We start from the raw sequence: 23,293 nt of genomic DNA, 5'->3' as shown, positions 1-23,293 counted from the left end.
GGTGTGTATTGGTGGTGTACCAGCACAGAGGATACTGCAGGGAACTGAAAGCCTAGAGCCATGCTTTGCCGATAAAAAGGCCCCATGTCTCAGGTGCAGGTTTTGACAAGTCAACGTTTTTAAATTCATTTATGACTTTCAGAAAAGAAAGTCCTGGGACACCTGATTCAGATGCTCGTGTCAGACAGATGCTGCCTGAAGGAGTGAAAGGCAGCAAGTTCAGGAACGCACCAAGTAGCTGAGGGCTCTCAGTTCTGCAGTCCCAGGCCACCTGGGCTCGCTCTCCCACTCCAGGAGGCTTGCATGGACCAACTCGCTCTGCCCCGCGCCTGGGCTGGTGTCCCAGGGAGAGCATTTCTGTAATGCTTTCTTTTGCGTTGATCCCCCAGGGAGCTAATGTGCAGAAGCCAAATGGCTGACAGCAAATGCAGTGCCAGTTGTTGTAGCCAGGCAGGTCACGCCGGTGGAGGCAAGAAGAGGACCCCCAGAACCACTTCTCCCCCTTCCTTCTTTATATGGGCAAGTGGGCTCACAAATAGATACATTTGGGTTGTGGTACTTAGACTTACCTCCTTCCCCTTGCTGTATGTGCTATGTTAATTCTTGCCAAAAATGATGCTGAGAGTGTTTTGGTCTCTTCAGGATCCCATAAACACTTCAAAAGGCAACCTTCTCCCCATGGGTTTGCACGTGCCCATTACTAGTCTGGATGGGTAAGGCAGTGATGTGTGTGCGTTAGTGAAAGTACTTAGGAGGGGGCTCCCAGGTTGTTTTGTTTGGGTTTTTTTTTAACTGATTGCAGAATTGCCCTTTCTATATAAAATCAGTGAAGACTGAATTTCATATTTCCAAAGAGTCTGGAGGACTTGCGTGCTGACCGGGGGCTTGGCTTTTCAGAGATGCTGAGTTTCCATCAGTTGAGAGATGTGGGGCTCTGCCTCTGCAAAACTGATCCTTTGAGTGCGTTAACTGGACTGACAAATGGGCTCAAAACCTGCTTTTGAAGATGTTTGACTGGAAGGGAAGCCTGACCAGGGTAAACCCCTGTCTGAACACAGGGCAGCCCAGGAAAACAGAGCTGTGCCTTTGTCCTTCAGCCTGCTCTTACAGGCTCTTCCTCTCAGAGTCCATAGTCAGCTCTCCCTAGTTACTTTAGATATAGCAGCTGAGCCAAACTGGCTGTGGTGTCACTCTACTAGTACAAGTGTGGGATGGGAAGGGATGCTGGGTTACAAAAAAGTCCTTAGCGCTGGCTCAGTTTGATCTTGTTCAGGCCCAGTTCAGCAAAGCAAAAGCATGCGTGGTGAGCATGTGCCTCAAGCTGGTCTGCATTTGGGATTTTGCTGAATTACGATGGACTAAAGCTTGGGCGCTTTGCTGAATCTGGGCCTGGACATCTTTATACGGACAAGAGAAGCAGTTTCTACCCTTTCTTCATAGTCATACATTTTTCCAGTGGGCCAAGGCTTCCCGGGAGTATGGTTTCTCTGCTTATTTTTAAAAGCCTGTTTGCACTGTGTACTGATAAATTATCTGTTTTGCTGGGTTTTGCCCCTGACAAATCTTGATAAATGACATGTAGGGAACAGTCCATTTTATTTTTAAACTGATGAGATTGTAGCATTTTCTGATGCTTAGTTACCGCTGTTTACATGGTATATTGCTAGAATTTCAGATAGTTTATATGAAATGTAAGTACAATTATGCACTTTAGAGAGTTTATATTTTTGAACTTTGAAAGCTAAAAGTTTTTTAGCTTTTAGCTAAACCTGTTAATTGAGATTGTACATTAAAAGAAAAAAAAACCACACCTAGCTATCTCTCTCTTTAAACTGTTCTCTTCAAGTCTTTCCCGGTGGCAAAAAAAAAAAAAAAAAAAAAAAAAACAACCATCATCTGCCTAGTTGCAGAGGGAACTGCTAGGAAAGACCATCGTAGAGAAGAAGTAAATTTTAAAATTCCAGTCCTGGAAAGACACGTGCTCAACTTTCTGTCCTGGGTTTGCAGATGCTGTGACTCCCCTCTCCCAAGCCTGCGCAGGAGGAGGGCTTGGTTTCCCACTAGCCACAAATAGCCAGAAATTATGTTGGCCCCACCACACTCCTCTAAGTCAATCCAAGCAACATCTGTGCGTTTTGTTTGATGGCTTGTCTATGCTAACATCAGTGAGTATTGACTGGAGAACATTAAAAACAAGACTGTGTTTTTAAAAGGTGTGAAGTACTGTACAAAAATCTACATTATGTGATATAAATAAGCTGTAAGTATATGACAACCTGTTTCCATGTCACTAGAACAAACTGTCTGCTGTAGGATGGCAGTACGGTCTGTTGGGCTTCCCATCCACTGGGGCCATTTCAGACACGCATGTCTGTGTCTTACCACATTGTGGTATAATAAATCTTTGCGGTTTATTTAAATGATGACGATGAACAGGTTGTGGACAAAATAAGACTGCAAGAGTTAAAGATAGAGGAAAAACTTGTCATTCTTACAAGTTGCATTTGGTTTTATTCTGTTTACTCCTGAGTAAACAGTCAAATAATGGATGTTTATGTTAAAGGCAGTGAAATTAAAGCATCTTATCTTTTAATCGTTCTGCTAAGACATCAGTTGTTATTCCTGGTATGTGCAAGTTTCAGAGGGTAAGTGCTGCCGGACGTCCTCCAGCCTGAGGTGCTTCCCAAGTCCTCTTTGGATGTGTTTGCAAATCAGTGATTCACCAGCCCTTGAAACGAGCTGCTGAGACGAGAGCCAGGCTGCAGCCTGCAACCGTCCCCACGGTGCCCGGAGGGGAAGCTCGCCCTCTGGGTGGGGCCGTGCCAGCCGCTGGCCCAGTGCTGGGGTTGAAGTGCCGGCCGGTCAGCGAGGCCGGCCGGGGCTGCCCTGTTCCCCTTGCCACCGGTGGCCCTTGCTGGCTGGTGGGAACCACGCAGAAGCACAGCTTGCTTTGGCTTCGCTATTTCCGTTTCCCATCTCTCGGGGAAGGGATCCAAGGACTTCTGGCTGCTGGGGAGGGAATTTGGGTCCAGGCTTGTTTCTCTAAGCCAAGGCATAGGAGGGGACTTTGCCTGCTCACGTGCAGATGGGGAAGTTAATTTTACGTTTGAGAACTGTAACAAGTGATGCATTCATTGACCCTCTAGTGTGGGGTAACTCGGTGGAAATGGTGGCTCGCTTCCTTCCTATCTCTAGACGCTGCCATATTCCTGAAGGGCAAAAAGACCCTTATCCCAGTGGGTGCACGTAGAAAGTGCCTTCTGGTTTGGCAGAGGACGCCGATTCCAGCAATATCCCCCGCGTGCGTTACAAAAAGTGCTGTTAGCACCAGGAGCCGCAGCAGCAGAACCAGAGCGAAACCTGGGCCGTGCCCCTGTTGCGTGCTTCAGGGCCTGGGCTGGTTTCATGGCTGTGCTGGGAAGTGGTGGTGTTCATTTGCCCTTGGGAAACAGTCCAGTGGTTCACGTGCACGGACCACGCCGGAGCCTGACCCTGTAGCTGCTGAGGTTAACAACCATCTCATTACTGACTCCAGCAGGAGGAAGACCCTTGGCATGAGGCAGGTACTCAGCCGGTGTACCAGCGCTTGCCAGGGCTCACTCTTCCAAACCCTTTGCCATACATCTTGGGATACTGGTCTGACTGCAAAACTTAGAGCAAAATCTCTCCCTACATCTGAGTCGCCTAAATCCCTCTCTCACTCCTCTGAAGAGTAGCTGCTTTTCTTACTTGCTGCCTCTGCGGGCTCTGCTTAGGAGGGGGTGAGCTGTATTAATGCTAAATGTGGTGACATTCTGGTAAACAGGGTCTGTGGGGGTTCAGGGGCAGAGGAGATCTGTTTCTGCAGGGGATTTCCCTTGCAAATATTTCAACAATCCATAAAACAACTGTTTTCCAGCCATAAAATGGTAAATTGAGAGTGCAACTACTGCAAAAGCAAGGGAGCTTATTCTTCATAAGTGCAGTAGGTGAAATCCTGGCCCTACTGAAAGCAAGTGTTGCTGTTGGTTTTGCAATAGTGCTCAACTGCACCTCAGCATTTCTTTTTTTTTTTTAAGAAGGGAGTCATGTAGTTAGCCCAGCCTCAGCTGTCTGTGACTAACACCTCCTCTTCCTTGCCAATTTTTTTCTGGGGGGGGAGAGAGGGCTGAAATTGTCACAGACTGGGTAAAAAAAAAAATTTTGCACTGATTTCAATATCTGGGAAAGTACGAAGTAACTCACAGTCGGTAGAAGGGGAATAAGTGGGGCAGAGCATGCCTGGTGTATCATACTACTTAATTAATTTTGTTAATGGTCGTAGCCTGCGATGGCTACGTCAGCGAGAGTCAAGAAGCAGAGATGCAAAACGAGAGCGAGCCAGGCTGACGGCTAAGCAGGGTTTCCTGCTCTCCTCTTTCTCCTTCAGGGGGTCACTAAGGTATTGTTGCCTTTGACCATCACAGCGAGCAGTGTCTAAGGCCCTTTGCTGGGGATGTGAGACACATAAAGTGGCTCTGAGAGTCCAGCTGGGACCAGCCCACCTCCACCCTGTGTGTCTTGTTGCCCCACATTAAGAAGCTTTACGGAAAACTTGTAAAAAGCTCTTGCCCTTGGCGATGGGAGCGGCTCCATGTCTCCAGCTATTGAGTGGGGTGTCGAGTCTCACCAACCTCTAGGGTCACTTGCAGCACGGGGTGTTGTGCATTTGCTGGACCTTGTGTGTTCAGAGTGATCCTTGTGCCTTCCTTTGGACATCTGCATGCAGTGGTGAACCATCTCCTAGTATATGGATATGTATATACAGCAAACAAGATATATTTATGCAAATAACTTGGTGTATATGGAATAGTTGAGTTGGAGTGCAGAAGCCAGTACTGGGGGAGGGGACATGTGCTAGACTGAAAAAAATTAATAATAAATCACTTTTTTCAGACTGCATTTGCTGTATAAAAGCAACTAGCTAACTCTGTCATGCAGCCAGTGTATTCCACAGCTAATGAACCCTTAGCAAATACGGGCTTGGGTCTATGTTCACATGATTTATATAAGCAAGTTTAATTTAAATCTACGGTGTCTTTTTTTAATGTAAATGGATCGACAAACATGATGTGTACATTTTGTATAAAACAAGAAAATAAAACTATTTTGACTGCAGGTATTTGGTGGCAGTTTTGTTAGGTGTCTGACGCTGCTAAGGGTGGCTCAGCTCCGTACACAAGCAGCTGGGCAGCAGCAATTGCCCTGCCCTTGCCCCAGCAGCCCTGAGCTGGCTCCCTCGCTCTTGGTGGTCTTGCCAAAAAAGGGAGGAGAAGCAGGCTGATGTTTCACTCCCCGCCCCCCACCTTGGGTTAAATATCACGTTGCCCCAAGCTGAGGTAGCCAGGCGGGGCCTGAGCTGCACGTGCATACATGTGTGCGTACACATGTCCATACACGTGCACACACGATCACGTTGCCCCAAGCTGAGGTAGCCAGGTGGGGCCTGAGCTGCGCGTGCATACATGTGTGCATACACATGTCCATACACGTGCACACACATGGGCACGCTGGTGTGCAGAGCCGGAGGGGTGCTCCACAGTCCTCCTCCTCAGCCGAACATGGCTGACATCTGCTAGTGGAAAATAGATGTCTGAGTGTGTGACGTATAAATATGTATACACACACACACAGAGTATGTATACATTATATAAAAAAAGTATACACACTTAGCTGTATAATATACACACACCTACAATAATACAACACATGCAATACACTATATGCACAATACACTCTATATATACCATATATATTCTATATACAACTATAATAGACCTTACACAATTATACACATCACACAGTAAAGTATATACATTATATTGTGTTTATAGAGAAAGTATATATAGGGTATGTGCATAAACCTATATGTACATATGGATCCACCCATATATACATACATGTGTGCAATATATGTGTTTAACTATGTGTGTATTTATATTTTCCATGGAGGCAGGGAAGTATTTTACTTTGTTCTTAAACAAACTTTCCGATAGAAAATTCCTCTTCGTGTCTGGCATTTGAGCAGCGCCACCGTTTGCCACCAAATGCTCGGCAGTGCCTGACACCCATTTCCCCAGCAGCCCCACTGCCTTTTGAGTCCAGGCTTTTTGTTTCACATCAGCTTGCCCATCTTGCTGGTATAACACTAATAGTTTAAATACATATTTTTAGTTTGGTAAGATTTATTTGTAGGTATATTATAACAGATGCATTACAAATTATGTTTCAAACTTATATATGTCTAATGCGCTTTTTTATATATATATATATTCTCTCTCTCTCACACACAGTACCTCATTATCAATCCTACCTCGATGCTGTGTTTACCAGCTAAAGGAAAGAGAGCAGCACCCTTCCTTCATAAGCTCAGGAAAGTTGAAGCCATAAGCCCACATGATAGAAATCCTGTATTAAGCCAGTAAATTAACTATATTTGCATACACTAATGATGTCCTACAGTGCTGGGGAGCCAGGCGAGCACCATGAGGCCACATCATTGCTGGCTGAATCCCCAGGCTGCAGCTCACAGCTGGACAAACAAGTGCTGAGCAACACCCCCCCATCTCCACCCCCCCGGGCCCATTTTGGGGTTAGATTCCCCCAGCAAACAGGGCGACGGGCCCTGGCACCCGAGGGAGCGTCTCAGCCACCAAACTGCACCCTGGCCCCAGACAGACAGGCACAACACAGATACACACCCACTCGCTCTCCCTCTGCAAGTGCCTGGTCTTGCAGTTCCTCTGGTATTGCTGCCACAGCTCCTGCACACACAGGTCCCTTGTTAATTAATTACTTGCCATCAATTAATGAAGAAACAGCGCTGAGGCTAGCCCGATGTAGAGGAGGGGTGCGGGGTACTGCAGGGCTGCCACAGCCTCACTGCCTCCAGCACCCAGCTGGGGCCCCGTGCGCCTCGGGGTGCTCGGACCACCCGGGACGTTGTCCTGGGGGTCCTGCCTACACCTGCGGGGCTGTGGGGCCGGGCAGGAGAGGCCACAGGCCGGAGAAGCCTTGGTGGCCTTCAGTGCCGTGAGGAAAGGCACCACTGCATGCCCTGCTGCCTGCGAGGTGGGAGGAAAGGAGGAGAAACACCAGGGATGTGGGATGAAGGGGTAGGGATGGATAGACTCGGGTCTGGCCTCAATTCCCAGCTCTTCCACAGAGGACGTGCCTGACTTCGGCTGAGCCAGGACGGGCAGATAAAACTCCTCCTGCTGTGCCTGTGGGGACAGCAAGGCCCCTGGGGCTGGGGCTGCGTCCTGCCTTGCTCTCATTTAGCAACCAGCGCACCGGGCCGAACCCGGGCGAGGAAGGGGAAGGGCAGCATTTGACGGAAGCGAGCGACAAGGGGGTGGGCGGGGGTGCTCACCAGCAGCAGGGCCAAGCGGAGGCAAGCAGCGCCCTTCTTCCCGATGCTCAGAGGTACGGTGAGGCTGGGGGGAGAGGCAGTGCCGGTGCCTGGAGCGGCCCCTCCTTTGCTTCCCGACACAAAGGCAGCCACTCACTCAGAATTAAACATCAAATTTATTGCATAATACTGTACTATGTACACACACATCGAAAATAAACATTTGATATAATTGTATCTTTGTCTTCAATGCTGCATTAGAAAGAGGCTGGAGGGCTCTCAGTGTAGCCCACAGCTTGTCTTAAGAAAAACCCAGAAGCCTAAAACCTTTTGTCACGAGGTGCAAAGTTCAATACTGTATATTGAACACGGTGCATAAATACTATGTCCTAATAACAAGTCAATGTCAAAACCACCTTAGGCTTAAAATGAGATTTACATCAAGACCTGAAAAATGGGGGGGATCATTCAAACTTCGTTTAATGGGGGAAAGAAGATAAAGGCTCTCCAATCTTACAGGATAGATTTAGGTAATGATTTTGCCTACTCAAGTCCTAATGTACATTTCCAGTCTAATTCATACAGCTTGTCTTTCAGGGCCCCCCACCAAAACAGCCGTCAAGTGAAAGGGCTCCTCTCAAACAGCAAAATAAAGTAACCCTAACTGCAGAAATAAAACCAATCTCCAAAGAGATGGTTATCACTCAAATGTGGATCTCACGCTTCTTTTCTCTGACCTGATGAGACTGGAGAGCTTGTACACACCTCATACACTCACGCACCCCTGCACGCTCACACGTGCACGTTCACACACACGTGGCTCCTCTGGAGAAAGGCGGCAGTGGTAAAAGCAGCCACCTCACCTTGTATTGGAATAGCAGGTCTGTTCGGATGGAAAAGCAGGGCTCAGCGAAGCCCACCCGTCTAACTTGTAGACTTGCCAAGATAGAAACACAACACAAGAGAGATGCAATTTAAGAAACCCATTATTATAGGTAGGGTTTGTCCTTCCACAAGCCTGAACACAAACCCCGCTCCAGAGGAGTCTGAGGCTTCTTTGAAAAGACATTGCTTGGAAACAAAATTCGAGACAAGTGAGGAAAAAGAAGCCAACCCCCCCAAACCATCATATTCTCCGTGAGACATCCTGGTGCAAAAAGACAGAGCATCACTCATACACCGCCCTGGGGGTCACAAATGACGTCCCAGCCCAGTACCATCCACCAAGGACCAAAGGGCAGAGGGGATGTTTCCATTCAAAGCAAGCAAGAACCAGCTTGCATTTAAAAAGGGAGGAAAAAAGGGTGGGGGGAAATCCAGCTTTTCAAAAAGGTGATCACTATTTCATCCTTAATTTCCACCATAGCCTAAATGTAAGGAACATCAAAATATTTAAACTGGACTAAAAGGAGAGGTAAGTGTGTGTGTGTGTAGGGGCAATAAAAGCAAACTACAAGGTATTGCCGGGAGGGCAGTGATGTCAAGTTGGAGGGGAAACAAGCAAAAATGCCCACTGAACTGGTTTTGTTCAGTAAATGAGAAAATTCAAAGCAATAGCCTCTGCCTGCTGGAGCCCCACAAAATGCTGGCAGCATCAGGCTGAGACTGCATCATCTCAATCTATGATCATTAATTATACTTTCCCCCAAAATGTTCTGATCCATTCCCTTATAAAAAATAAAGCCAAGCCCATCGTTTTCTTCTTCCATACCCAAGTGTCTGTGCCTCTCCCACGCTGGTCAAGCTAAGCTAAAGCCCTCGTAGTGATCGATGGCTTGCACCAGCCGGGCGCTGAGGATCTCCTTGCTGCTGTACTTGGGCAGGTCCAGGAGATTGTAGCAGGTGTGCGCCACGGGCAGGTACTGCTCCCCGCTGGCGGTGGACTGGATGACGATGCGCAGGCTGGACATGCCGTAGATGGGAATGCGGTCGCTGCCCGTCAGAAACACTAGGAGAAGCAGAGGGAAGGCTGGACAGTTAGGGCAGGCAACCTCGCGCCGAGGGCTGCACCTGAAGGCAAACTCCATCCCCACCTGCACGGCGGGACCCTGCCTGGAGGGGTCGAAGGGCTGACTGAACTCCACGTAGGGTGTGGCTGGCCTCACAGGGGAGGTGCAGGAGAGCAGAGGCAAGAAGCAAGGCTGTTGCTGGGTGCACAAATGAGTACATAAAGCAGCCCACGGCTCCCCCTTCCCTTAAAAGCTCCCTCGTATGGGGGAGTTACCCACAAAAGCCTCTGCTGTGAACCCAGACTCCCGGGACCCTCTCTACACAGCTGCTAACTTCAGCGTGCAAGTTTTGGCCAAGCCATTTTTCCAACTCAAACATGCTGACTGCTCCTTTCTTTGGGGGGAAAAACCCCTCACAAAAACACTGGCCTTTATCTTTGCAGGAGTCACAGAATCACAGAGTGGCTGAGGTTGAAGTGACTTCTGGAGGTCCTCTGGGCCAACACCCCTGCCCAGGACTGTGTCTAGCTTTTGAGTATCTCCAACAATGGAGACTCCACAACCTCTCTGGGCAACCGTGCCAGTGCTCGGTCACCCTCGCAGGGAAAAAGCGTTTCCTGATGTTCAGAAGGAACCCGCTGTGTTTCAGTTTGTGCCCATTGCCTCTGGTCCTTTCACTGAGAACCACCGAGAAGAGCCCGGCTACGTCCCTTCTACCCTCCCTTCAAGTATTTATATACACTGATCAAGTCCCCTGTGGGCCTTCTCTTCTCCAGGCTGAACAGTTCCAGCTCTTGCAGCCTTTCCTCATAGGAGGGATGCTTCAGTCCCCCAGTCATCTTAGCAAACCTTTGTTGGACTCTCTCCAGTATGTCCATGTCTCTCTTGTACACTGGGGATTAGAACTGGTCACAGCACTCCAGGTAGAGGGGAAAGATCACCTGCCTTGACCTGCTGCCAATACCCCTCGTAATGGAGCCCAGGATACCATTTGCCTTCTTTGCAGCAGGGACACATTGTCAGCCCATGGTCAACTTGGTGTCCACCAGGACTCCCAAGGGAGCAAAACCTGTTGGCTGTAGCAACAAACTCAGAGCCACCTGCCCTTAAAACCATGTATTTTGCCTCGTCTCCCCTTTTGTCCCCAAATAAAGTGACCCACACACAGCAGCTCAGATCTGTGGGTGGCTGGGACACCTGAAGCAACACACACACGGACATGCACTTCCCAAGGCCACTTCTGCAGGGGATTTCCTCTCCTCCTCAGCACACCAGCCACCATACTAGCACAAGGAGACCACCATCAGGAGGGGAGGTATCTGCTACCCAGTCACACCAATACGTGGTCTCATTTTCCTGTCACATTATACACTAGCTTCTCCACTCAGCTGTCACCCTACAACTGCCCCATTGCCCTTAAAAAGAGTGCTGCAATGCCTGAAAGCTCAGCTTGCAGAAGAAGGAACCAGATGAAGTATGGGCACTGGGAACTGCTATGAATTCACCTCCTGGCAATGCAAACGGATGGATACTGCACTCCCTTGTGAGAGACTGCATTGGATCTTGCGCTGCAGATATCATCCAGTGATTTTGAGGGTAAAACTGAACACAAAAGAAAAAAAAAACAAGAGAGGGAGAAAACAGATTATCTGACTAGCAGATGACTCAGGGGATAGCCATTCATGCTGGATCATCTTCTAGCACTTAATGCAATGTGCCATAACCCTGGAGCTCTGCAGACACTCCCACCTGAGTCTTCAATTTCAGGAGACATTCTGCACCACTGCAAGATACTTACAGAGAAATTTCTTCTTCTTTTCCAAGGGAAATGCATGAAAGGTTTCCCAAAACATTCTCACAGTTGGATGTGTCGCAGTGTAGTCTCCCTTATAGACAGCGCTCTATTAAAAACCAAAAAGGCACATCATTTCATCTGGCACTACAAAGCAAAGACTAAGCAGAAACCAGACCTGATCTCTTCTGGTATCTGACATCAGATTGATGTCTGAGAGTTATAAAATGGAGCACAGGATGGGTCATGGGCAATAGCATGGCTCGAAGACCCAGCAAAGCGTTCTCCTAGCAATATGTGGAAGGCAGGCATTAGGCTTCTAGCTATTCAGCTAATTACATGTGTCATGAGGAATCCTGGAGTACCTGTTCACAGGCTGGACTCCTGAACAGGAGTGTTCTGCATGGCAAAGCCACTTTTACTGCTGAGGCTGAGACAGAGCAAGTAACTTGCTGATCCATGCATTTTGAAAGGATACAACTCCTACTTTGTGTCCAGACTCCCCTTTCAACTCTTGGCTGTGTACTTTTTGCCCTTGTGCAGTGGAGTGAGTTTTACTGCAGGTGAAGACCCTGACTTTGTCTCTTCCCTTCAGTCTTAGGTTTCATGCCTAAAAACAGCAGATGGAAGTCCTTCTCTCCCCTGTCCTTTCTCATCCTGAATTTCCTCCCTGAGCTTTATCAGTAGCAGGACAGCCCAGTAAGAAACTTTTCCTGTGAATGATGGCAAGGTGTACAAGGAGCGTAAAAGATGACATCTGTGGCTCATCACAGCTCACGTCCCAGGCTAGTGCCCACCTCATACGACTACGCAATCCTGGTACTTGTGAAAAAGAAGAAAAACATGACAAGAGGGAAGCTTTACCTCCTCCAGTTCCTCCCAGTTGTAGTTACTGTTTCCAACTATCATGGCCCTGAGCTCTGTGGGCTGGAAGAGTTCCAGGACTTTCCCACCACACACTTTCAGGAAGCCAGTGGAAAAGGCCGTGTACCACTCATGGATGGAGAGGTTGAAGATGTAATTTACGTAGGCTTCAACAAATTCTTCCCTAGTGCATTGAGAGAGAGCAGGCAAAGGAAACCACTTTTAATCACATGCCTGAGCAGCAGCACTGCTAAGTTTTCCTGTTTCTGCCCGTAATGTGTCTTGCAAACATGAGTCTCCAACAGGTTCAACCCACTGCCCTCCTCTCACTAAGCTGAGTCACTGCAGCATGGACAAAGTATTAGGCAGCAAGTACCACCATGTGTCTGCTTATTCCCCGGCAGTGGCAGCATGGGAGGTCCCCCAGCAGCCCAGGCTCTATACTACCAGTAAACCCACCCAGTGGCCTTGCATCCAGTTGCCCACAGGGCCAGGAGGGACCTAGGGTGACACCAAGCACTGGGGAGGTGTCAGGAACAGAGCACTCTTCTCTGTGGAATCCGTGCCTGCAGAGCGTTAAGCAAATATCAGTCACCAGAGGAACATGTCCATCCCCCTGTCCCAGCTCCTGCAACCCTATGTTTAGCAAGTCCAGGAAATAACCTACGGCTCTTCTCAGTCCGCAGGTGTCCGGGGTTACTCCGGCACAGGGCTCTGTGCCCACCTGCAATCACTTCGGACTGCCAGGTTGCTGGGAGCAAGTGCTCTGCTGGGGAGAGGGAATCAAATCAAATAGACGATGCCTAGAAGACTACCACTTCCAAAACCAAGAGCCTCACAGAGCCCTAGTTAGGTACCCTGTGAATTTTCAGAGGCAGCTGCTGCTGACTCAGTCCCCAACGAGTCTTGCCAGTGGTTCAGCACTTTCAAAGCCAAAGCTGTAGCCTAGAGGCAGACTGAGGAAATCCTGCTCTGAAAAGTCTTGATCTGAAACTGCATGGCCAATTCCCTCCCTCCTGGCCCCAAAGAGAAAGCAACCAAAAGAAATCAAGAAACACCCCTCACTACGGAGCAAGAAAATAGTCTTAGGAAATCTCCTCTTCAGCCTTCACAGTCTGGTTAAATAAATACAGGACTTGTGCATTTGGAGTACGTGGCAAAGAGAACGACTCCTCTCAGAATGACAACACTCTTTTGCTTCAAGGGTTCCCAAGAACAGCATTAAAATAAAACACCATTCTGCAGTCATTGGCAAGAAACTTGTGGCAGGCCCTGGCCAAACCCTGTCTCTGGATTTTGCTAGGAGCTTCAGCATCTTCATTCTACTCTCTTTTTCCTATTCTCAAAGCACCGTGATCTGAGTGCAACACTAGAATTTTATTTGTGCAATTACTTAAAAAATTTCCCGGCTTTTTTTTTTTTTTAAACCTGATGATAATGCACCAGCCAACGTGGCAAACTGGGACACAAAACTATTCTCTGTGGATGGAGGTGTCCTTTTTGCCTGACATTGGAAAGCTGCTCACATCTGCACTCAGAGGATAAGCAGATCAGGGAACACCAAGGAATCTGATATCTCAATCTCTAGCTGAGGAGGTCACAACTGAAAGAAACATTTTGACCTTTTGGTGGAGGAATTCTCAATGCATATGCTATGTAAAAGCAGCAAGGGATGGGTGAGAAAGTAAAAAAAAAATAAGGAAGCAGACTGACAAATATGAAAACTTGGAATAAGAAATCATACAGCAAAGGGGGAGTTATTTTCCACTGCACTTGTTTTATTGTCATTTTCCTGATAGTTACCTGAGCATTAGGGAAATCCAAGCTGATTAAGCACTTAACTGTTGCTTAATACCTTTCTGGCTTTTACGGTCATGAACCCTTTACCAAGAACATTTTATGTTGTGACACCCAATATGAACTCCAAAGGAGAAAGGAAAAATGCAGGCATTTCTTACCTGGCATTTTTCAGCCAAAGCAATCCTGTGCATTCCTCAGTTCCCAGTGAACTTTCCTCAAGCAGGAGGGGCAATGCCAAAGACATGCACACGGCAAACTATTCAGGCCAGGAGGGCAGCAAATTGGTCCCTGGCCTCTAAATGTAGGGGTGGAGGAAGTCATTAAGCACTGTAAGGTGGATGAATTGACAACCATGTCTAGACTTGGATTTAGAGGTTAGCTTGAGTTCAAAACTCTGGTCAAGACAAAGCAATTGCATTTTGGAATGTGTTAAGCTGGTGGAACTACACATTAGCCTTTCTCCTTAAGGATTTTCTTCTCTTGTTGCCTATCCTGACTTAATAAACAGTTGCAGGAGCTCACCTGGGTGCATTTCCGAAACATTTGCTCAACTAAAATCTTTGTTCCTCCCCCTAGGGTCAGTATGGCACACAGTAGAAAAAAGGTCATTTTTCTTTTGAGTGTACATGCCCAGCCTAAAAACCTAAAGGGTACTATCACTGGCATTTTCATCTTTACTTCACTGTCACAAGTGTAGATCAAACTCCCCTCTAATTACCTAACGCCCTTCTTCTCTTTGCAGGGAGACAGACTTACACTGCTCCATGTCCACCTGGGTTTTGCATGGAGGTAGCTATTCAGCTGTAAAATTGCACCCTTTTGGGCAGTAGTAAAGTAGGTAAGAAGGTAATACAGACAAAGCTTTTGTTACAGCAATGACTTTAGACACAATCAGAACCCTTTTAAATAATCAGATTAATAGGAAATGACTTCATCTCCAGGCTTGCCAGCAAGGTTTTCAGCAATCCTAGCACAAGCCCCTAACCATGCTGCTGACTAGTCACTGGATCACACTGTTTTGCCAGCAGAGAAAGAACGCTGCTTCAAGTAATAAAGGCATTTGTAGAAATCCAATTACAGGATTATGAGAAGAAAATAGTTTAGCAGCTGGAAAAAAAAAAGGGAGGGGAAATGGTAGCTGTGCTAATAATAATTCTCAGGTGTTCAGTCAAATGGAAAGGAATCTATGTACAGTAGAGCCTTATGGCTCTAACCAGGAATGGTGGTCCTCTATCGGGTGTATACTCAAGGGAAAGTGTTTCTGGCTCCAGAATTAATAGTATAAACAAGTTTGCCAAGCTCAGTTTTGTTGGTCACATACAGTTCCTCTCTAAACCATCAGGGAGATTAACCTTCAAGGGCCAAAATCTCTATTTACCATAAGAAAACCGCCAAGGGTCTATATGAAGGCATTTTATAGGGAAGATGTCCATGCAAAAGGATGTGGGACGTTTTCCAAATATTGGTGGAAAGATGATGAAAACTTGCTTTTTATTGAAGTGCCACTGGCACCCAGTAACTTTTGAACAACTGGTCTCAGAGTTTATTTGCGGCGACTTCTAATTCTATCCCACATTTCACCTCAGCCAAACTTTCTGTGGCATTGCACCTGACTTCACCACAAATATGAGTTCATCCCCACATATGCCCCACTTACCTATTGTCCTTCTGCACCAGAATTTTATCTCCATCTTCAATCAGGTTCTTCTGCTCTGTCACACCATAGCTTTCCCTGCAGATCTATACAAAACCAGAAAACTAATTTTACCAGACGTACTTTTTAGGCCATATGCCTGCAGAGAGATACAGAGTTCTCTTTCACAGTTGATGACTGGCATGTGAAGGGTGGGCCAGAGAAAAGGGTATATGCAGAACATTTTTTCTCTGCTCCAAATGCCCTGCGTGCTTCACCACCTTGCATCATTTACATTTGCTGTAGGACTGCTATTAAGTCTAAATGCAAACTCAGAAAGGAAAAAAGTTAATCTTTTAAGTAAATTTCCTGTGAAAAAAACAAGAGATTGATAACTAAAAAACTGTATTTAACTAAGCCCACATTCTCTGGCAATAAGAAGGATTCCCTTTTTTGTAATAAGAAGCTCAGTAGCTTAATTCATCTGCTCTCGCTGCAAGATGGCACGACCACAGACATCTTCCTGCTTTTGCCTGGCCTAGGATGGTACAAACATATATTCTGTACATACAAAATTGGTCATGTGGAAAAAATGCAAGAGAGTCAATTTTCAAGTTGCCATACACAAAAGGCTCAGATTTTGACATGCAAGATGAGCTATTAATTTCAAGGTTTGGGATATCAGTTATTTGAAATGAATAAAGTTTTAGCACATGTATCTGTATGTCTTTATAAATTATGCAGTATATAGTGCAAGAAAAAGAGAGTAAAAATGTCCTTTTGTGTGAAAAGAGAATTTGCAGAAAAATCTCTTGTGTTACTTCAGAGGTATTCTTTTTTACACAGTTTGCATTATCATCATTATGGCTTCATTACCTCACCCTGAATTGCAGCTCTGACCTGCATGAGACACAATCAGATCCAGGTCTGACTCACTCCAGAGGTAAGTTTGATCTAAGAGACTTTACGTACTCTCATTTATGAAACAAGGAAATGGACAACACTCTCCTAGCTCAGCAAGGATTTTCTTCACAGCGTGTAGCAGAGTTTCCTGGTACCTTGTTTTTATCCCAGACAGGCCCTGGACAGAGAGTCAAGAACCCAGATCAAGCTCAAGATGAACCCATCACTCACAACCTGTTAGAGCATCAGGACTTTAAAGCAAAGACATTGAAACATGGAAGCCTTTAACCTGCCCTAGTCAACAGAGGAAAACACAGCTTGAGAGTAATGATGCCTTATCTCTTTGTGAGGTTCTAAATGTTTGCATGTGATGAGGGACGTACCTGATATTCCAACGTACATCAAGATCAAACTCTTAATTTCATGGAATCTCCACTGTGTAATAGAAACTATTGCATCTAGGTTACTACCTAGAAGAAGAATTTTTACTGCTGTAGTAACACAGGAAAGCTGACTACCTCAGCATGTCTCCTAGCAATAGCCTCCACCATTTTGTTTCTAAGAAAGTCTGACCAAGTACACTCACTATAAATTTTTAAGTTAACAAGTATTAGTATTATGACAGCAAGGAAAATTCTAAATTGTGTTAGCATTTCAAGAATTGACCTACTGATGTCAAAGCCTAACTTCCATTTTCAAGGAGGATTCCGGAATCTACTTCTAACTGTCTAGTGTGAGAAGTTGGCCACTGGCATGTAAGTCACATGCCACAGCAATAACAAGGCTATTTTAAAAACCACTTTGCTTAATCTACTTACTAGCTCAGTTTTCATGACCACATACAAAAGAACAAGAGAGTTGACAGCAAAGAATTTTAACATTTTAACATTAACAGTTAACATTAACATGAGGTATGTGCCGCAGGCATAGTTGGGAATAAATCATAATACACATGAATAAGTAGATGGGCTTCAACTGTACCATAGCAATCACAGAGCTGATATGTTAAATGTGTCTTACTGTAAAATTCAAGCAGAATGTTTCTTCTACGTCTTCCCCAGGGTAATCTAAAAGTTGCTGAAGACTCCTACATGTGGGAAAGAAATGGGGGGGAAAAAAAAAAAACATCAGAGATTCAAAAAGCCATACATCTAAAGGGGAAAAAAAATGCAGCAAAAGTAAACAGCATCATACATCTGGGTAATAGGATTGCAAGAGAGAGAATCTCTGAGTCACCTGAAGGGGTAAGAAAGAAATACACCTCAAATAAAGAGATGCTTTGTTAGAAGCAGGATAAATACCAGTCCATACGAATCATCAATATAGTCCATGCCTACCTAGTATGTAGATCCCCCTTTAATGATCCTGGCCTTAGAACAGAATTACATTTCTAGTTCTTAAGGAGTGCTAGATATTTATGCCATCACTACACAAAGGTCTGAAGGGAGTGGAGGAAGAGAGGGTGGATTATATCTGTATCCCCATCATGTAGAAAATATTCTTCTCCTATCCCTCAAAATCCTGCTGCTGTCTTCCTGGCATTTCACCTCATTATTGTTAAATACAGCTGTCGCTTTGTGCAGATAGGTCAGACAGCAACTTAGAAGAAAAAAGAAGACAGCAGTCAGACAGTGGGATCTTAACCTCTCAGTGTCAGATGGAACCAACATCCCCATGCAATTAGGCAGAGAAGATTCAATACGCCATTTAGAAAAAGTCATTCCCTCACTCCATTCAAGTCCCTTCTTTCTGGTATGGGAGCAGGCCAGAGTTCAGGGATAGGACAGTTCACATCCTACGCACTGTTCCCATCCTGGGTTACATGAGACATGCAGCAGATCTATTTGCTAACCCAAGCCTGGCTTGGGGAGAAAGGCTGAGGCTAGGATCTGGGATCATGCATGCAATCACACAGTGGAGGGACAGGCCCCCACCCCTGTTTTCAAAGGAGTGTCGTAGGTATCTTTTGGTTGTGTTGATACCCAATTTCTGGGGGTTGGGAAGGTGAGTACAGAGGTTAGAGCCTAAGCAGATGGATCTGATAGCCTGTGGGAAAGAAGTCTTGCATGAAACTCACCACCGGCTTATGTACTTTGCTAGGATCACAGCCCCCCAAATTAATTAGTCACTCAAAGGGATCAGGAGGTGTTCTATTGAACAGCTTTTACCCAGTTTGGCATTTCTTGTTCTCAGATGGATGGTCTGCGTTCCCAGAAAGGCTGCAAATTTTGTTTTTCGTACCTTCCTTCCGTAGGGGATAGCTCCTTCAAATCCTCTAGGCAGGGCTTCACATTCAAGAGTTTTTTGTACAGAGCCAAGGGAAAGTGAAGGTCTACCACTGTGAAGTTGTATATTGCAAGACCGCATATGATGCCGATCAAGTGAAACCAGTTGTGTTCTACAAAACACTGCAAAACCACACAGAGAAATCCTGATGAGACACACTGTCAGGGGTGCAATGCACAATACCCTTTCCCCCATGCACTATGAAGCCAGCCCCTGCTTTTCCAACTGGGACAAAATCAGAGAGCTCTCATCAGGTCCCAGGTCCTCATCATCCCCCCCAAGTGAATTCCTTGCTGGAGTGTGGCACAGAAATGAAGATTCAGAAACGAAGCCCTATTACTTTTGTAAGCCATGATTAGCTGTGGAAACAGCAACAGCTGCTTTCCACCTTACCTGCCTTTTATTTCCTTTTTACATACCTCTGCATTCAGACATTAACAAAGCTTCAATGTTTGCTGTCTGTGTACTGCAAGAAAATGTGTTAACAATTCTCTCCCTATCACCCATCCTATTTTGTATTAAAAGCTTATGCATAACCACAGTGCCACCCAGGCAAATATACCAACATAGGTGTTGGTATACTGGCCTTCATTCCTTTGCGTATTTACTCTCACACTAGTATGTCAGTCACAGACCAGCTGCCTGTATTTGTTAAATGTTGTAAATACGTGACTCTCATATTTTCAGTGCTTACACTGTCATTATTCTTAGTGTGAAAAGACTTTGGTTTTTTATAGCGTTAACATAAGGAGTAATTGCTCTGTAATACTGTTTACAAGTTACAAAAGGTGCCATATAATTTCCTTCCCTGTAAAAGGTAATTAATAAATTAAAAGAACCCCCACCAGGGCACCGACACCTTAAGGGAAGACTGACAACATCATTTTCCATCTTGCTAGCTAGGCAGGTGAAGAAAAAAAGGACATAAACCACCACCTCCAGCATAATGCTATCTGACAGGTACAGAACTTGCACTCCACGCCCTTCCAAGTCCAACCAACTTTCACTACAAACTGTGTTTCTTGCCGATTAAGAGCTTCCTCACATAAAGCATTAATAAGTTTAGACCCTGAAGGTGATAGTGATGCATGACTAAGTGGATTGGTTGCAATTACGTGAACAGCAAGGGAAGCACAGAATTCTAATGCCATTACGACCTAAACCTGTTCTGTAAAATAGCACATGATTATCACATTTGTGATAATAAGAGTTCTATTAACTGTCATCTGATACTTAATACAAGTTTTATTATGGGATAAGGATAAAGAGAAAAGCCAATTCCTTAACAGGCACAATCATCACTGTTCTACTAAAGTTAATGGACCCATACTAATTTCCACTGACTGAAAATAGAGCTCTCATTGTATCGTGGGTGGAAAATGAGAGGAAGATAATTTCTTTCCTATAGTTTGCCAATAACTTTCTTGTCATTTAAATGCAGCATATTATTTCAACCTGTGTGTATAAAGGGCAAGGGCTTACCGTGTCTGAAAACCACAGCAGGTTTGACTCTGGGTAGTAAGTGAACATGCCATAGATGGGGTTGAGGAGTTCTTTTAACAACAGGAGGAAAAATTCCTTTGTCACTCCTCCAGCGTCAACAGCTTCCTCACCATCAAAGATGACCTGTAGAAAAAGCAGGTCAGTAACAGGGATGCAGAGCTGAGACTGAGTGAATCAGACATCTTTCTAATTGGGAGCCACGCAAAGCAATTTGTCTAACATGCCCAAACCCACTGCAACGCATGAGCCTGTTTCAGTGCTCTGCTTGCAGGGAGGGAAAGGGAACAGGTGGTGGCAAATGAGATATTTTGAAAATGTTTAATTCCTTATGCAAATCATATATAACCACCTATCCACCTAACCACCAACAACAGAAGCAGCAACGTGGCAGCAGCTGCTGAATTTTGTAGCAACCTGTCAGAGACAAAACATGTCCTATTCTAAGTGGCCTGTTCCTGCAGAAGAGCAAAACGGAGGCTACATAATATCATAGAAATGTTTCCTCCCCCACCCCTTACACAGTAGACACACCAGGGAAAGACAGTAAACCCCCTGCTTGCCTTCTTGTAAACTGTCCACCGCCAAAACACTCCAGGAGTCGGAGAGGAGAAAGACTCAACCCCCGCATTGATTAGATCGAGTGTCCCTGTGGCTATACCTATGGAGAAGCCACTGTACACTGGTGAAGTGATAACGCGAAGGGCTGAAAGGTTGCAGAAATGTCAGCTGGATGAGAAGGTGTGGGGAAAACTTACTTTAAGAGGCTTTTTCAAGTCAATGTCTGAATGGATGCTCAACTCCCTTAAAGCATCACCGACTAAGTTACTCCTGCGAACATGAAGTACCAGGAAAGGGCTTCTGGCCAGCAGAGGCTCCAGGGTAAGAAGCATGAAGACATTCTGCAAATTTGCACCATTTATTGCAACCTGTAAATAAGAGAGGGGTGAAAACCCTCAGCTCAGCTCCTTTCTTCCTATGGAAGGAAAGCAGTTAACAACTATATGCCTGGTGTTCCTTTCTTCCTTACTCTTTTAGTTTGGTTTCCCCAGTATACAAGGATTATGTGCTCACTCTGTACAAGTGTGTGTGCATGTGTGCGTACCTGCCCCCCCCATTTCCCACACCAACACCTTTTGAGTCCACTGATTGATTCACCAAATTTGAGCAACAGAAAGACCAAATTCCTGAACACTTTTTGACATTAAGCAGGTGGGTGGGAAAGACACTTTATTCATGCTCTTATTGAGTCAAGAAACTCAGTGTGAACACAACCCTGATAAGAGTCAGAGAATCCACGAGGGAAAGCAGTGTTAGCGTTGCTAACATGCCAGGCAAGGAGTCAGTTGACAACCACACCTTGCAAGGGAACCCGTCACATACAGTTCAAAGCTCTCATCTACATGGATTTTCTGGCATTGGGTAAGGCACAAAGTCCAGTCAAAGCTTTGACCACACATAGCATATTCATTCTCAGGCATCGTCCATAGTAAGTGGCAAATTCACATTTGTAAATTCAGTTTAAAAGTCCGTTGACCCCAAGACTGAAATCCACTGGAAACCAGGCTTCCTCCGATCCAGCACTCACAGAAGTACTGGCTCCTTTGGCCTCTAAGTGGTTGTCTTCATAAAGATCCTATCTCTCAGGGCAACAAAACTTTTACCAGCCTGCTGTCCTGCCAAGATAAGGTAGATGCCCTCCTTGCAGCAGTGCACTGCTCACAAACTGGGCAGCTGGAAATATACAGAAGAGGGTGGCAAAACGGAAGCAGGAGAAGTTGACTCCAGCTTCTGAGTGTAGGACAAGCCTCCTCTGCCCTGCTGCGGGCCATGCGTTCAAGCGGCCATAGAAAAGCTAAGAGATGGATATTACATGGAACCAGCACCACGGCCACGAGTAACTGTGATGACAGTTTTCCACCCTGAAGGAACCTGACAACCAAGGACCTCGGGGAACTCGTTTCCTCCCATAGAGGATGGGACTAGTCCTAGACCCCAGCTGCACTGGATGAGGGACCAGTGCCCAATGCTTTGCCCCTCCCAGGAGCCCCCTGCATGAGCAACACCTGGCGCTGGGAGGTTTACATTGGCACAGAGGCCGGCTGTCCTTGTCACAGCCTGTGATCTGGCTTGGCTGCCACCTACAGGGTAAGGGTGCTGGAGCTGAACACCTGCTGTGAACAGGCTCCCGGAGAGCCTCGGGTCTGTGCCCCTCACTGCAAATGGTGGGTGAGCTGCTGACAACAGCTACTGCTCACAACCACGAACAGTGTCAGGAGTTGGTCTTCAACCCTCACTTCTGACAAGCACTCCTCCTGCACCAGGCAGAAACTTGAAAAAAGTGCCCACTAATCTGAAAGCTTGTCTACTTTTCCAGCCTTACAGCTCCTCTAATAGACACCTCACCTTACTTCTTATCCTTGGACTATCATAAATACATAAGCACTCCTTCCCTACGCAGTTTAAATTTCCACCACATGCATATCTGGCAGTTCTGATGTTACCAAACATTTTGAAGTGAAAGACACCAAGCACTGCCTCTGCAATATCCAGGACAAAGAAGTTCTCCAGCTGCTCTGCTCTCCCATATCATGGAAACAATGAAGTGCTGTACACACTAACTCCCAATGAACTCCTTTCCTTGCAGGCACCAATGCAAAAGGCAGGAAAAAAGAAATGGGGCAGGAAAATTGGGAGAGAGAAGGATTACCTGCATCTGTAGTTCTGCGTCTGTCTGTAACATCTTGGTCTTAGCCTGAGCATCGAAGATGAAAGGATAAGAACAGAGTGTCACAGCATCCTGCAAGAAAGGCAGGCAGATTGGTTCCTATTTACAGCTTCTATAGCACTTCTTTAAATAAAAGTAATGAAAAACATTTTTCTTACCTGCATGATAGATGGTCTTACTTTCTGTGAAGGAAAAAGAGAAATATGAGTGTCTTTTACTCTTTTGATTTTGTGTCGTATATTTTTTTGGATGGACTAGTTCGAAGGTGACCCAAAGAAAATTCTTCTCCTCTGGGACCAACAACCCAGTTTTTTCCTCTTACAGAAAAGCATGGGAACTTCCTTCTCAAGAAAACGTACAAGTCTAATTCAAAACTTGCACATCAAACGTTACTAAGAGGATTAACTGGCACAGAAGCCTGTGCTAGCCTGCCATAAGTGAAACTTACTCTCATGAAGAAAACTACCTC

The 23,293-nt window shown here is 45.8% G+C and overlaps 1 protein-coding gene across 1 annotated transcript in view; it reads right to left on the bottom strand.

The window, feature by feature from the left end:
- Positions 1–8,175: 8,175 nt before the first annotated feature.
- The window catches only part of LOC104082033 (probable E3 ubiquitin-protein ligase HERC3), a 47,514-nt gene continuing 32,396 nt past the window's right edge, over positions 8,176–23,293 (bottom strand). Inside the window, exons 15-24 of the mRNA XM_009584985.1 lie at positions 22,983–23,006; positions 22,807–22,896; positions 20,855–21,025; positions 20,079–20,222; positions 18,552–18,718; positions 17,331–17,397; positions 15,432–15,514; positions 11,975–12,158; positions 11,117–11,219; positions 8,176–9,317 (exon numbers count right to left, since the gene is read on the bottom strand). Coding sequence (XP_009583280.1) covers positions 9,109–9,317; positions 11,117–11,219; positions 11,975–12,158; positions 15,432–15,514; positions 17,331–17,397; positions 18,552–18,718; positions 20,079–20,222; positions 20,855–21,025; positions 22,807–22,896; positions 22,983–23,006 — 1,242 coding nt within the window. The 3' untranslated portion in view covers positions 8,176–9,108. The remainder of the gene's footprint in view (positions 9,318–11,116; positions 11,220–11,974; positions 12,159–15,431; positions 15,515–17,330; positions 17,398–18,551; positions 18,719–20,078; positions 20,223–20,854; positions 21,026–22,806; positions 22,897–22,982; positions 23,007–23,293) is intronic.

Source organism: Fulmarus glacialis, unplaced genomic scaffold (genome assembly GCF_000690835.1).
Source record: "Fulmarus glacialis isolate BGI_N327 unplaced genomic scaffold, ASM69083v1 scaffold10879, whole genome shotgun sequence".
In the NCBI taxonomy this organism is placed as follows: domain Eukaryota; kingdom Metazoa; phylum Chordata; class Aves; order Procellariiformes; family Procellariidae; genus Fulmarus; species Fulmarus glacialis.
This window is presented reverse-complemented; position numbering and strand designations above follow the sequence as displayed.